Source organism: Mus pahari, chromosome 11, assembly GCF_900095145.1.
Source record: "Mus pahari chromosome 11, PAHARI_EIJ_v1.1, whole genome shotgun sequence".
Classification (NCBI taxonomy): domain Eukaryota; kingdom Metazoa; phylum Chordata; class Mammalia; order Rodentia; family Muridae; genus Mus; species Mus pahari.
The window spans coordinates 9,111,936-9,123,416 of NC_034600.1; the positions used below are offsets into that span (position 1 = coordinate 9,111,936).

The 11,481-nt window shown below is 37.6% G+C and overlaps 1 protein-coding gene across 1 annotated transcript in view; it reads left to right on the forward strand.

Annotated features, from left to right (window-relative positions):
* Positions 1 to 11,481, forward strand: part of Kiaa0825 (KIAA0825 ortholog) — a 398,643-nt gene that overhangs the window by 107,295 nt on the left and 279,867 nt on the right. Inside the window, exons 7-10 of the mRNA XM_029544170.1 lie at positions 3,406 to 3,476; positions 5,773 to 6,000; positions 7,937 to 8,202; positions 9,571 to 9,721. Coding sequence (XP_029400030.1) covers positions 3,406 to 3,476; positions 5,773 to 6,000; positions 7,937 to 8,202; positions 9,571 to 9,721 — 716 coding nt within the window. The remainder of the gene's footprint in view (positions 1 to 3,405; positions 3,477 to 5,772; positions 6,001 to 7,936; positions 8,203 to 9,570; positions 9,722 to 11,481) is intronic.

The window sequence follows — 11,481 nt, forward strand, 5'->3', positions numbered from 1 at the left end:
AGAGAGAGAGAGAGAGAGAGAGAGAGAGAGAGAGAGAGAGAGAGAGAGAGAGAGAGAGAGAGAGCTCTAGTTATTCACTTTCATTCTGTCTCCATTAACAGTAGCTAAGTCATCCTAGGCATCTATCAGTTGTATGAGTGGATCAAATCAATGTGGTATATATACAATATATTTATTCACTCATAAAATAAAAGTATGCGTATGCATTGTAGATACATGGTTGTTGAAATATAAGAAAATGAAGGCAGTAGACAGAGCAGATATGGCGTCTGACCTGATCTTGGTTTACTCTATTTTTATGGAATGAGATTATCATATCAAATGAGTAAGCAAGACTCAGATAGACAAATAGATACTTTCTCTCAAAGTGTAGATTCTAGACTAGACAAACCTAGGGGGTGAAGTGAGGGGGAAAAGAGAGGATGAGGGACAGTGGACATGGTTCAAACACTGTGGGTAAAGAAGGCTGTGAGAATCTCAAGACAGAGTCCATTAAGGTGTGCAACTGCTACGAACCAACAAACTAAAAACACTGTCTGCAAAAGCAAAGTTGGTTCATTTTTCTCTTGCAAAGTCTAGTTCAAAGAACGGTATAAAAAGAGGAGTCAAGAAATTTGTGTTCCTGTATTGGCTCAGGACCTGTATGTTGAGAATATAAACCACAGATAATTATTGAAAAGAGATAATCATGTCTACCAGGCTGTCTTGCTTTCTGGATTGTAGTAATGTCTGTATAATTAAAAGTATTGACAAAATATTGGAATGCAGAAGTTTCAGAAGAAAATCATCATTTCCTGCCCCTCACCTGTGTGAACTCCTGGCAGTGTTGTGACTCTTGGTGTTGCACTCTGGTCACACCACATTCTGCATGCAGCTACAGTCCCACTTGGCAGCTGTGTCTTACTTTGACTTCTGAGGAGAGGCTTGGTCTCTTGAAGCACAGTACCCTTGCTTTGCTTTTGCAGTCAGTCCTAGGAGTGATTCTAATTCCCTGCTGAGTTGTGCTTCACAGTTTTTGCTTAGCCAAGCCAATATTCCTCCACCTAAGGTGCTGTTAGTTATCTTTGCATCACTGTAAAAAAAATATCTGTCAGAAGAACTTAAGCAAGGAAGGAAGAATGTGCTTGATTTATGGTTTCAGATTTCATCCTGTCATGGGGGTAGGAGGAGCATGACATCAGAAGCAGCTCAGTTCATGTCAGCAGGAGCCTGAGGTGGCTGCTCATATCATTGTGACAAACTGGAAACAGAGAGTGGGACAGGAAGCATCCAAAATCAGTACAACCCGAAGGCATGTCCTTCGTGACCTACTTGGTCCTACTGTCCCCACTTTCTAACATTTCCACAGCCTCCCCACTCAAGAGCCCCTTTTGGGAGCATGTGTGCAAACATGTGCCCATAGAGCAGTAGCTCTCCCTACTGCTGCAACCCTCTAATCAACTTCCTCATGTTGCGGTGACTACAACCATAAAATTATTTTGTGGCTTCTTCATAACTATGATTGTGATACTGTTATGAATTTTAGTGTAAATATCTCATATGGAACCCCAAAAGGGTACCAACCAACAGGTTGACAACCACTGATATAACATATAACCATAACAGTTGTCAAGAAATAACTTTCTTTTGAAATTTTTTGAGTGGTTTCTGCTTTCTCGCTTAACGTAAGACACAGTATAAATGTTTTAAAAGACCAGAGTCTGTGTAGTTCCCTGTCTCGGAAAGCTTCAACAACAGAGCATCAATAAACTCAGCATGAATCTAGCATTAGGTAATAGAAGATAAGATTTAGTAATTCCTAACTGTTGTGCACTGAAGAAAAAGACACTCAGTTCCTCCTTGTTTTTTTTTTTGTTTTTTTTTTTTTTAGATTAACTAACAAATGCTCTTTTACTTTAAGTGGAATATGTGTGATACCAAATATCAGATGGGAAGAGAAGAAATAATCAATCTCTCATGAGAACAAATAGACTTTTAAAAGATGGTTTCACTGCATAGAGGTTTTCAGTTTTCTTTGTAAGAACAGTGATTTATGTCTTTGTTTCTCATATGTAGAGGGGGAATTCGTGTGGAGGAACAGATTACAGTGAGATATCAGTTATCCCAGGAAAGCATAGCCCCCCGCTTCTTCCTTACCCAGCCCCTACTTACACTTACATCTACGATTATTTCTCACAATTTATTCTTTGACATGCTCTGGTCATTTCTCTTTAATGTGAATCTGATTAAGTGAACTTTATTTTAATTTCGAACACAATCCAAATGGTGTTTAAATTATCTAATTATCTATTCCATGGAATCCCTTGACTCAATTAACAATATTTTAAAATGAACTGAGAAATAGTAGTGACACTTTAATTTTTATCTAGTTTCAAATGATCAGCCTTAAAAATAGATATACAAGTGATACTGTACTGAGTGGTTGTGTTTATGCATTTATAGATCGTATGCATGTGAGCGTCCAAATAAGTGTTTCTAAGAGCAATTAATGAAAACATGGACATGAATTTGGAAGAGAGCAAATAAGTGTACATGGGAAGGTTTGCAGGGATGAGAAAGGGGGGGATATTGTGATTCTATAGCTATGCAAAGATTTTAAAAAATCTTTATAATACACTCAAGGTATTCTACAGTATCCCAGTATGTTAATACACAACTATGTAAATAATGTAATGAAGTTTAGATATCTGTGAAGGTTATGAAAAATAGACAGATGATTAAATGTTAATTTTTCTTGAAAAACAATTGTCCCTGTTCAATTTTTCCAGCTAACTATGTCCAGCCTTTTGTCACTTTTGTCAAAGTATTTCCCTTGTCATCATACAGAATGAGTAGGGAGTGCTTCCTAGAGAAGATCTTCTACCAAGATGAATTAAAAATGACAACCTGAGTTCCAAAGTAGGTATGTGTCAGGTTAGATTCCAAGATCTGTAGTATGGGCTTTGAACAAAGATGGAGGTGCCACTGCCTGTAGTGAGTGGCTGAGCTAGTCTATATGCAGATCATACAAATATGGAGTTGTGTGTCAGAAAGGTTGATGTCAGCTCATAGGAAAATACCAATATGGAAGTTCTAAGCATGAGACTGGAGCATGGAGAAAATGACTCTAGCCACAGGAATCAGCTGCAAATTTTACCAAACACGTTCTTTAAATGTACGAGAGATTTTAATGACTATTTGTGCTTCAATAGAGAAAGAAGCAAGAAAAAAAAAAAAAAACTAGGGTCTTTGTTTGTTTCTTTTTATTTTTATAGAGGTAGTTCCTTTTTTTTTTTCTTTTTTCTTTCCAGAGCTGGGGATCGAACCCAGGGCTTTGTGCTTGCTAGGCAAGCGCTCTACCACTGAGCTAAATCCCCAACCCCTAGAGGTAGTTTCTTTTAACATTTTATCATAAATATGTCCCAGCGTGTTACTTTTATGACATAGGCTATAATTTTTCCATCTATAATGACCTAAGTTTGACACCTGCATCCCAGGTAGGAGGAAAGAACAGATTTCTGAAAGTTGTCCTCTGACCTTCACATATAAGCAAGGAGATTAAGTTATTGGCTAATTGTACTCAAATATAATTGCAAGACTGCTTTCTCCTGTATGTTGATAAAGGATCAAATAATATTTAAACAGGAACGTTTAGTTACATTTTAACTATATTAAAATAAGATCTTTTTTTGACTAGGAAGTTGTAGACTCATGAGCTATATCTAAACCACACTCATTATTTTCTATAGCTGTAAAAAACGTTTTGAAATTTTGTTGGATTGGATGTACATATAACAAATTAAGCTAATGATTTTGATCACTGTAATTCATAGGTTGATTATCACTCATTATTTTATGTGTGCATATTCATGCATGTGAGTGCAAATGAAGATGCATACATGCCAGATTTATGGTGGAGGTCAGAGGACAATGTTCAGGAATTTGTTCTTTCCTTGGACCATGGACTTCTGGAATCAAGCTGAGACCCTCAGGTTTGCATAGGAAGGCCATTTGCCATCTCACGAGTCCTGACCTCAGCACTCTTAGACTGAAAGGGACCATAGAAACCATCTAGTTCAACTAAAATCTCTAATATAAAGAAAAACAAAAATTCTATCAGGGAGATAGGGCACAGGATCTAACTTAAAATTATTTTTATTAGTTTTAGTATGTATGTATGTGAGTGTTATGTATAAATATGTGCAGATGCCAGAGAAGGCCAGAAAGCAAGGCACTAGGTTGGTGGGACTGGAGTTAAATGAGGTGTGGAGTCACCTGACATGTGACGGGAACAGAACTCTACTCCTCAGCAAGAGCATTCAAGCACTGCCAACTGATGAGCCATTTATTTAGTCCTGAGTCCATAGTCTTCTGTAGTTGGAGTGAATGACAAGTTACTACAAACAAGGTATGTTAAATAGCTTGATTTTTTAAGCATAGACTTAGTCTGCTCACTATGCATGCCCTAGAACTTTAGAGTGCATTAGGGAGTTTGGAAGACATTTGCACTCACAGAGATATTTCCACATGAGACCAAGATTTAAAACAAAATTGAATCAAGTGTACAAATTCTTTTTTGTCAACTTGACCCAAGCTAAGGTATTCTGTGTACTGAAGGACTGCTTTCGTCAGATGGACCTGTAGGTGAGTCTGAGTGGTATTTTCTTGGTTGATGATGGATGCTGGAGAACCCATCCCATCGTGGGCAGTGCCACTTTGTTCCTAGATTGAACAGAGCTGAGCTGAGCAAGCTATGGAGAGCAAGACAATGAGAAACACCCCTTCATGGTTTCTGCTTATGTTCTCGTCTCCAGATTCTTGCTCAGACTTTTTTCAATGATTAACTATGATTGGTATGTGTAAGCCAAATAAACCTTTCCATCTATCTATAAGTTGCATTTGCTCATAGTACATTATCACAGTAGTGAAAGCCAATTTAGGACACAGGTCTCCCGGTAGGGTGGAAAAAAATATGATCAAACTATATTTGATAGAAACTATAAATAATAAAATAAAGTAAAAAGAAGAAAAGAAATACCATGTAAAGGATCTGCATATAAAAATGGACTATAAATTAAAAATATACTGTGAAATGCTTAAAGAAGAGTGATTATGGAGCTATCAATGGTCTTTCCACCTACTAGGCAATGCAAACTACGTCCTCATTGGTTAGGACAAAACTAGTAGTGCCTAACCCTTTGTGGATGGAGGGAATCAATAAAATTCTAAGCAAGTTAAAAACCTAGAAAGGTGCAATGTGTCTTTTCTTTGAGAAATTTGTTTTATTGCTGTTTTCCTTTATAGTTTATCTGGAATCCAGAGATTAAAAAAGAAATCAAAGATTGAATATTGATTGCTAACTTATGTTGCGATTCTTGTTAACAGTAAACTGAAAAAAAGGCAACAAAAAATCTAATCTAGAGTTTATTAAATTACTGAATTTAAAGATTGTTTTATGTGATAGGCTGTAACTGTAGCTTTCAGCTCTTGTTAAAGATAGTTTTATTGAACTATACTTAAAATATTAAATTTTGAAATGAGTTTTTGATTAAATTCACAGAGGAATTAAAGTGAAATTTCAGTATATTTCTGTGTGTAAAGAATGCACATAATTTTGTATATGGCTTCACTCACAAGGTTATATTCCTCAGGTGGTAAGAATGTTTTTGAGAGTATATCAGAGGATACCTGTTCTCAATATGTTGAGTAAAAGTACTAGTTTTATATCTATAACTGTTGAAAAACTTGTTCCTGGGTTAAATGAATATGATTTTATATACATTTATATTTCAGGCTACTTTACTAGTGTTTGGCTGGAGAAATGCATTTAAAGAAGTACCTCTTGCCATAGCACACTGCATATCTGCAGCCATTGAAGATTTTTCCACAAAAGTTCTCCAACAGGAAGAAACTGAAAGGACCTCATCTGTGAGCTACACTATAAACCTTGTAAATGTCCCACAACTTTGGCCAGAAGGTCACATATTTCCAGGGGAGGAACAGCCAAAGAGAGTCGCCAAGGCAAGTATCAGATGAGATCTCTTCAAACCACTGCCCCTTACCAAGGCATTACATCATATTTATTCTCTTCCTTTTTGGAAGACTGTAAAAACAACCTATGTGGAAAGTATAGACTGCCCCACTTAAGGATCCATCTCATATACAGTCACCAGACACTATTGTGGATGCCAACAAGTGCTTGCTGACAGGAGCCAGGTATAGCTGTCTCCTGAGAGGCTCTGCCAGTGCCTAACAAATACAGAGGTGGATGCTCTCAGCCAATCATTGAACTGAGCACAGGGTCCCCAATGAAGGAGCCAAAGAAAGGACCCAAGGAGCTGAAGGGATTTGCAGCCCCATAGGAGGAACAACAATATGAACTAACCAGTACCCCCAGAACTCCCAGGGACTAAACCACCAACCAAAGAGTACACTTGGAGGGACCCATGGTTCCAGCTGCATATGTAGCAGAGGATGGCCTAGTCGTTCATCAATGGGAGGAGAGGCCCTTGGTCCTGTGAAGGCTTGATGCACAAGGGTACAGAAATGCCAGAACCAGGAAGTGGAAGTTGGTCAATTGGTGAGCAGGGGGAGAGAGTAGGGGATAAGGGGTTTTCAGAGGGGAAATCAGGAAAGGGGATACCATTTGAAATGTAAATAAAGAAAATATCTAATAAAAAAATCTTTCCACCCAAGTGACTGTGTTAGCCTGTTTTGAAAGTCAGCAGAACCTGCTGAGGAGATGGAAAGCAATTCAGTACATATATTCTGCAGTAAAGCACTGTAAGCTCAGCAGTCAGCGGTTTGTCACCCTGAGGTTCTATAACTCTTCTAGGGAGTCCTCCTGACTAGAGGCAAGATGGTGCCATCAGCCCCTCTCCCATCAAAGAGCCCAGGTACATATTAAATAGCAAAAACAGACAAAACAGTTTTGAAATATGCTGGCTCCTTAGCCATAAGAATAGATTACATATTGCTGTTCCTCCTCTGGGGCTGCAAACCCCTTCAACTCCTTAGGTCCTTTCTCTAGCTCCTTCATTGGGGACTCTATGCTCAGTCCAATGGATGTCTGTGAGCATCTACTTCTGGATTTGTCAGGCACTGGCAGAGCCTCTCAAGAGAGCTATATTAGGCTCCTGTCAGCAAGCACTTACTAATATCCACAATAGTGTGTGGGACAACAATATGAACTAACCAGTACCCCCACAACTCCCAGGGATTAAATAGCCAACCAAAGATTACACATCTTGGGACTCATGGCTCCAGCTACACTTGTAGCAGAGGATGGCCTGATCGGACATCAGTGGGGAGAGAGGCCCTTAGTTCTGTGAAGCCTCTATGCCCCAGGGGAATGCCAGGGCCAGGAAGCTGAACTGGGTGGTTTGGTGAGCAGGGGGAGAGAGAAAGGGGGTAGGGGAAGGGGGTTTTGGAGGGAAAACCAGGAAAGGGGATAACGTTTGAAATATAAAGAAAATATCCAATTTAAAAAAAAGCGATTACATGAGATCTTTCCTGTTGCTTCTGAACTATTTAGGCCAAACTGATACTCTATGTATTATTTAGTGAAATATGTTTGTATGTGGAAAATTAGTAGAAGGAAATTAGATGAATTTGAAAAGTAATGTGAAATTAATATCAAAAGTACATATTATTTTGAGTCCTGTTGATTACGCATAAAAGCTTTGTCATGTAAAGTTGGCTATGAGTTTTTCATAATATATGTCTGGTGAGCATAAGGTTTGAAGGTTACATATAGAGGAGACATCATTTTGCTATATCCTTATTTGACAAGAAACATTTAACTTTCTACAACTGAAAAATTTATTGTTAGAAAGCTGTGTCATTTTATTTATGTTTGATGCCAAATTCATTATTTAGGAATTTGGCTCCATTGTCTATAAATTACACGGTGCTGTCAGAATACAAATGACTCTGTGCCACGTTTATTTCTCCCTAGTTTTGTTCTGACATCATGGAAAAGCTTGATACAATGCTTCCACTGGCCCTGGCATGCCGAGATGATTCTCCTCAGGAAATTAGAGGGAACCTGGTAGAGGCCTGCAGTAAAGTGGCAACAGCTGTCCTGGAAAGACTGCAGGAGAGAGGAAAGGAGGTTCCTGCCCGAATACCACTGAAGAACCTGCACATCATCATGTCCTCAGCAGCATATGTCTCTCAGCAGTTCACTCACTATGATAATCTGATGAAAGAGACAACTAAGAAGTGAGTGTCCTGTAATGAAGCTGATGTTCATGCTCTAAGAAACACACTCTTCAGACTTCACAGAATTTCAACGTTGACAGTATTCACTGAGGAGCACATAATAATGGTGGATTATTTTCATCTTTCTCTATTAGGGAATGTTTAAAAGGTCAAATATGGGTCATGTCAAACAAATGTGTCAATACTAACTAAGGCGATCTCTACTAGAGACATGCACAGAAGAACACACAGTGCTCTGCATGGTCTCATGCCCAGACTGAATTGTACCCTCTCCTTTTCCTAATGTGCATTAAACTGACCACATAGGAAAGGAAGATCAAACTTACTTCTGTCCTGCATATATCCATTCGTGAAATAGTCATTTCTTGCTTCTGCTTCCAATCCAACAGGCTGATAGTAACTGCCAGAGAGAATAAATGCATTTCAATCCATCGTTGTGCCTAGTGTAAACATATTGCAGGACATCTATTTAGTAATAAACTATCCATAATATTTGAAGAGGAAGCATCTGCCAATCTTAATTCTAATGCACTAGTAGTCTAAAAATACAATATGTTTTCTGTATAGAGATTAAAAACTGCCATGGGTGCTATCAAGTAGTCGTTTTGGTTACACATCAATTTTGTAAAGCCATAGCTCCTTGAAATAAACATGTGGACTTGCCAGTCCAGTGCAATACAAGAATCTATTCTATATTCTTTATTCAGCCTTCATAGTCTCTTAAGCTATGAAAGACAGAAGTGTGATATAAATAGCTGAAGATAAAAGTAAAATAAATTTGGCTCAGTGTAGGATACAGTTATGTTATTTCTTTAATTCTCATGTCGTCAGATGTTGTGATTCATACTTGAATTTATAAACAAAATATGGCAGAAACCGCTTCATTTCAGTAGACTATTCTAAAACAGTTTATAAGATAATTGACATCTACAAAATTACAATTTTTTAAAAATAAAGAGAGTGTGTATGAGATGTGATAGCTTTAGAACAGTTCATTCTGACAAGTGTATGTTGTTCTCCAGTAATGATAACCTAATGCCTAAATAATGCACTAATTTCTAATAATAGGCTTACAAAGAATACTTTAAGTTTTGAATGATCTATTGACAATACAGTTTGTCTCCAGTTGAAGTGCATATTTGTAGAACAGCAGATGTACATTTCAAAGGACTTGCAAAACAAAGAAAGGCTCCCCCCCACCCACTTTTTTTTTTTTTTTTGGAAAGTGAATGTGGATACAGCCTTCAGCTTTGGGAGGAAATGAATGATTGATATTTAATAATGAAAACCATTTGTAGTGCTGGGGGTTGTTACCTCCTACTGCACAGACCTTAAATCTCTGTCTCTTTGATCATTCCCTCTGAACAGACCCATATTCCTGGTGCTTGTCCAGCGCTATCAGGAATTCATCAACACTGTCCAGTTTCAGGTTACGGACTACTGCGCCAGAGTTTGTGCTATGAGCATTTTACAGGATGCTGAGAGCCACCACTGGGATGACTACAAAGCTTTTTATGAGGTGTGAAGTTTACTGTTCATCCTTTTTACACAAATATGTTTTACTGCCTACCTGCTTTCTAGCTAATTAGAAGCATGAGCTCCATATTGCTAAAACATGAAGCCTGTTAGGATAATATTTTTTAAATATTGAATTTGTACTTAGGAAAAACACTGTCTTTAGAAACCTGAAATAAATTAGACATCAGAACTCCCCTTCTGCTTAAAAGTAAAAATAACTTAATTTGAGTTGCAGGATTGCAGCACTGTCTGAACCAGGGTAAAATGAGATTCAATGACAACTCAGAGATAACGAGAGCTGGCTGGATCCTTTGTGTTTTTCCAAAGTTACCAGTTATACGTGTCTTTGCACCTTTCCTTGGTGTGTATTTTCATCCTGTTTAATAAGTGCTTATTATTAAGTAGCCTTACATTTAAGCTTATTTTTTACTTCTAATTCTTAAGAGTACATTTATGATGCATCTTACCATTTTGTATTTCACTATTTTCATTCAGCTTGTTTTGATATCCAAACATCTACCAAATGATAGCTAAATAATCCCCCAACATAACCAAACTGAGAATCAATTAAATTTTTCGTGGCTGGTCTTCACTCATTTCTTTTTCACTAAATCCCACAGATTATATGTAGAGCACAAAATATTTAAAATTAATTCCATGCAAGGGTAAAATATTTGTATATCTTTAACATTTTTTCGAGGTTTAAAAGTTTCATTGACCAGCTTGTCTTTCTTAGCTTTTCCATCCCATACTTTCTTCTGGATGACATCTTATGATCTTCATTTTCCTTGATCATCTGAGCCAATGTGGAGTATTTAGAAAAAGAGAATGGGCTTTTCTCAGCAATTACTCTTTCCATTCTTCAGGGTGGGAAGTGTTTGTGACAGAAACATCATAGGTGCTGTTAAAACAGAGCAGCCTCTAATGAGAAACCTTAAAGACGTTCCTGTTCTCCTCAGGCTGTCTCTTCTCTCCTTAAAGTCCTCTCCAGGTACTTTTTTCTTTGCAAGAGCATCCATACATCATTTTCCAAACTCAGCATACTTCAAGCATTAGTGGTAGCAGTGAGCAGAGTAAGAGATGAAGGGGCAACAGTACAGCTGGCAGCCTGAGATAAGAAAGAAAGTATTGGTCTCCCTTCTGGCAGCATTGCACACTCTACTTGCCTTGAGGTAAACAAAGAGAGAGAAAGTGGAGCCACCTTGTTTCAAACTGTTCCAATATGTGCATGTACTAATGAACAATTTTGTATGTTTTCAGTGAAGAATAGATATCATTTTGATACATACTCAGGATATTTATTTCCTCTTATGCAAATCAAGGACTAGAATAGTTATGTCCTGTAAATAATAAGTGTATGTGTTGAGAACCTGTTATTGGAGTTACCCAGTATTTACAAAAAAAAAAAAAAAAAACATGTAACAAACACACAGCTCTTAGATCTTATGACAAAGCTATATCTTCAACAATAGAAATAAAGAAACTGTTCCTCTGCGAGTACATGCCACTTGAGCTTCCTTATACTACATGGTCAGTAGTTACAATTTAATTGAGAGTTAATGGTTTGTTCTTTGTATATAGAGGAAAAATAAAGTGATACTGTTTTCTATTTACCAAAAATAAGATGGTTCATAAAATATCCCTGGTTCTAAACTGCTTTGACAAATGGTGTACCTGCCATGGTTGTATTCACAAGTGGTGTACCTGCCATGGTTGTATTCACAAGTGGTGTACCTGCCATGGTTGTATTCACAAGTGGTG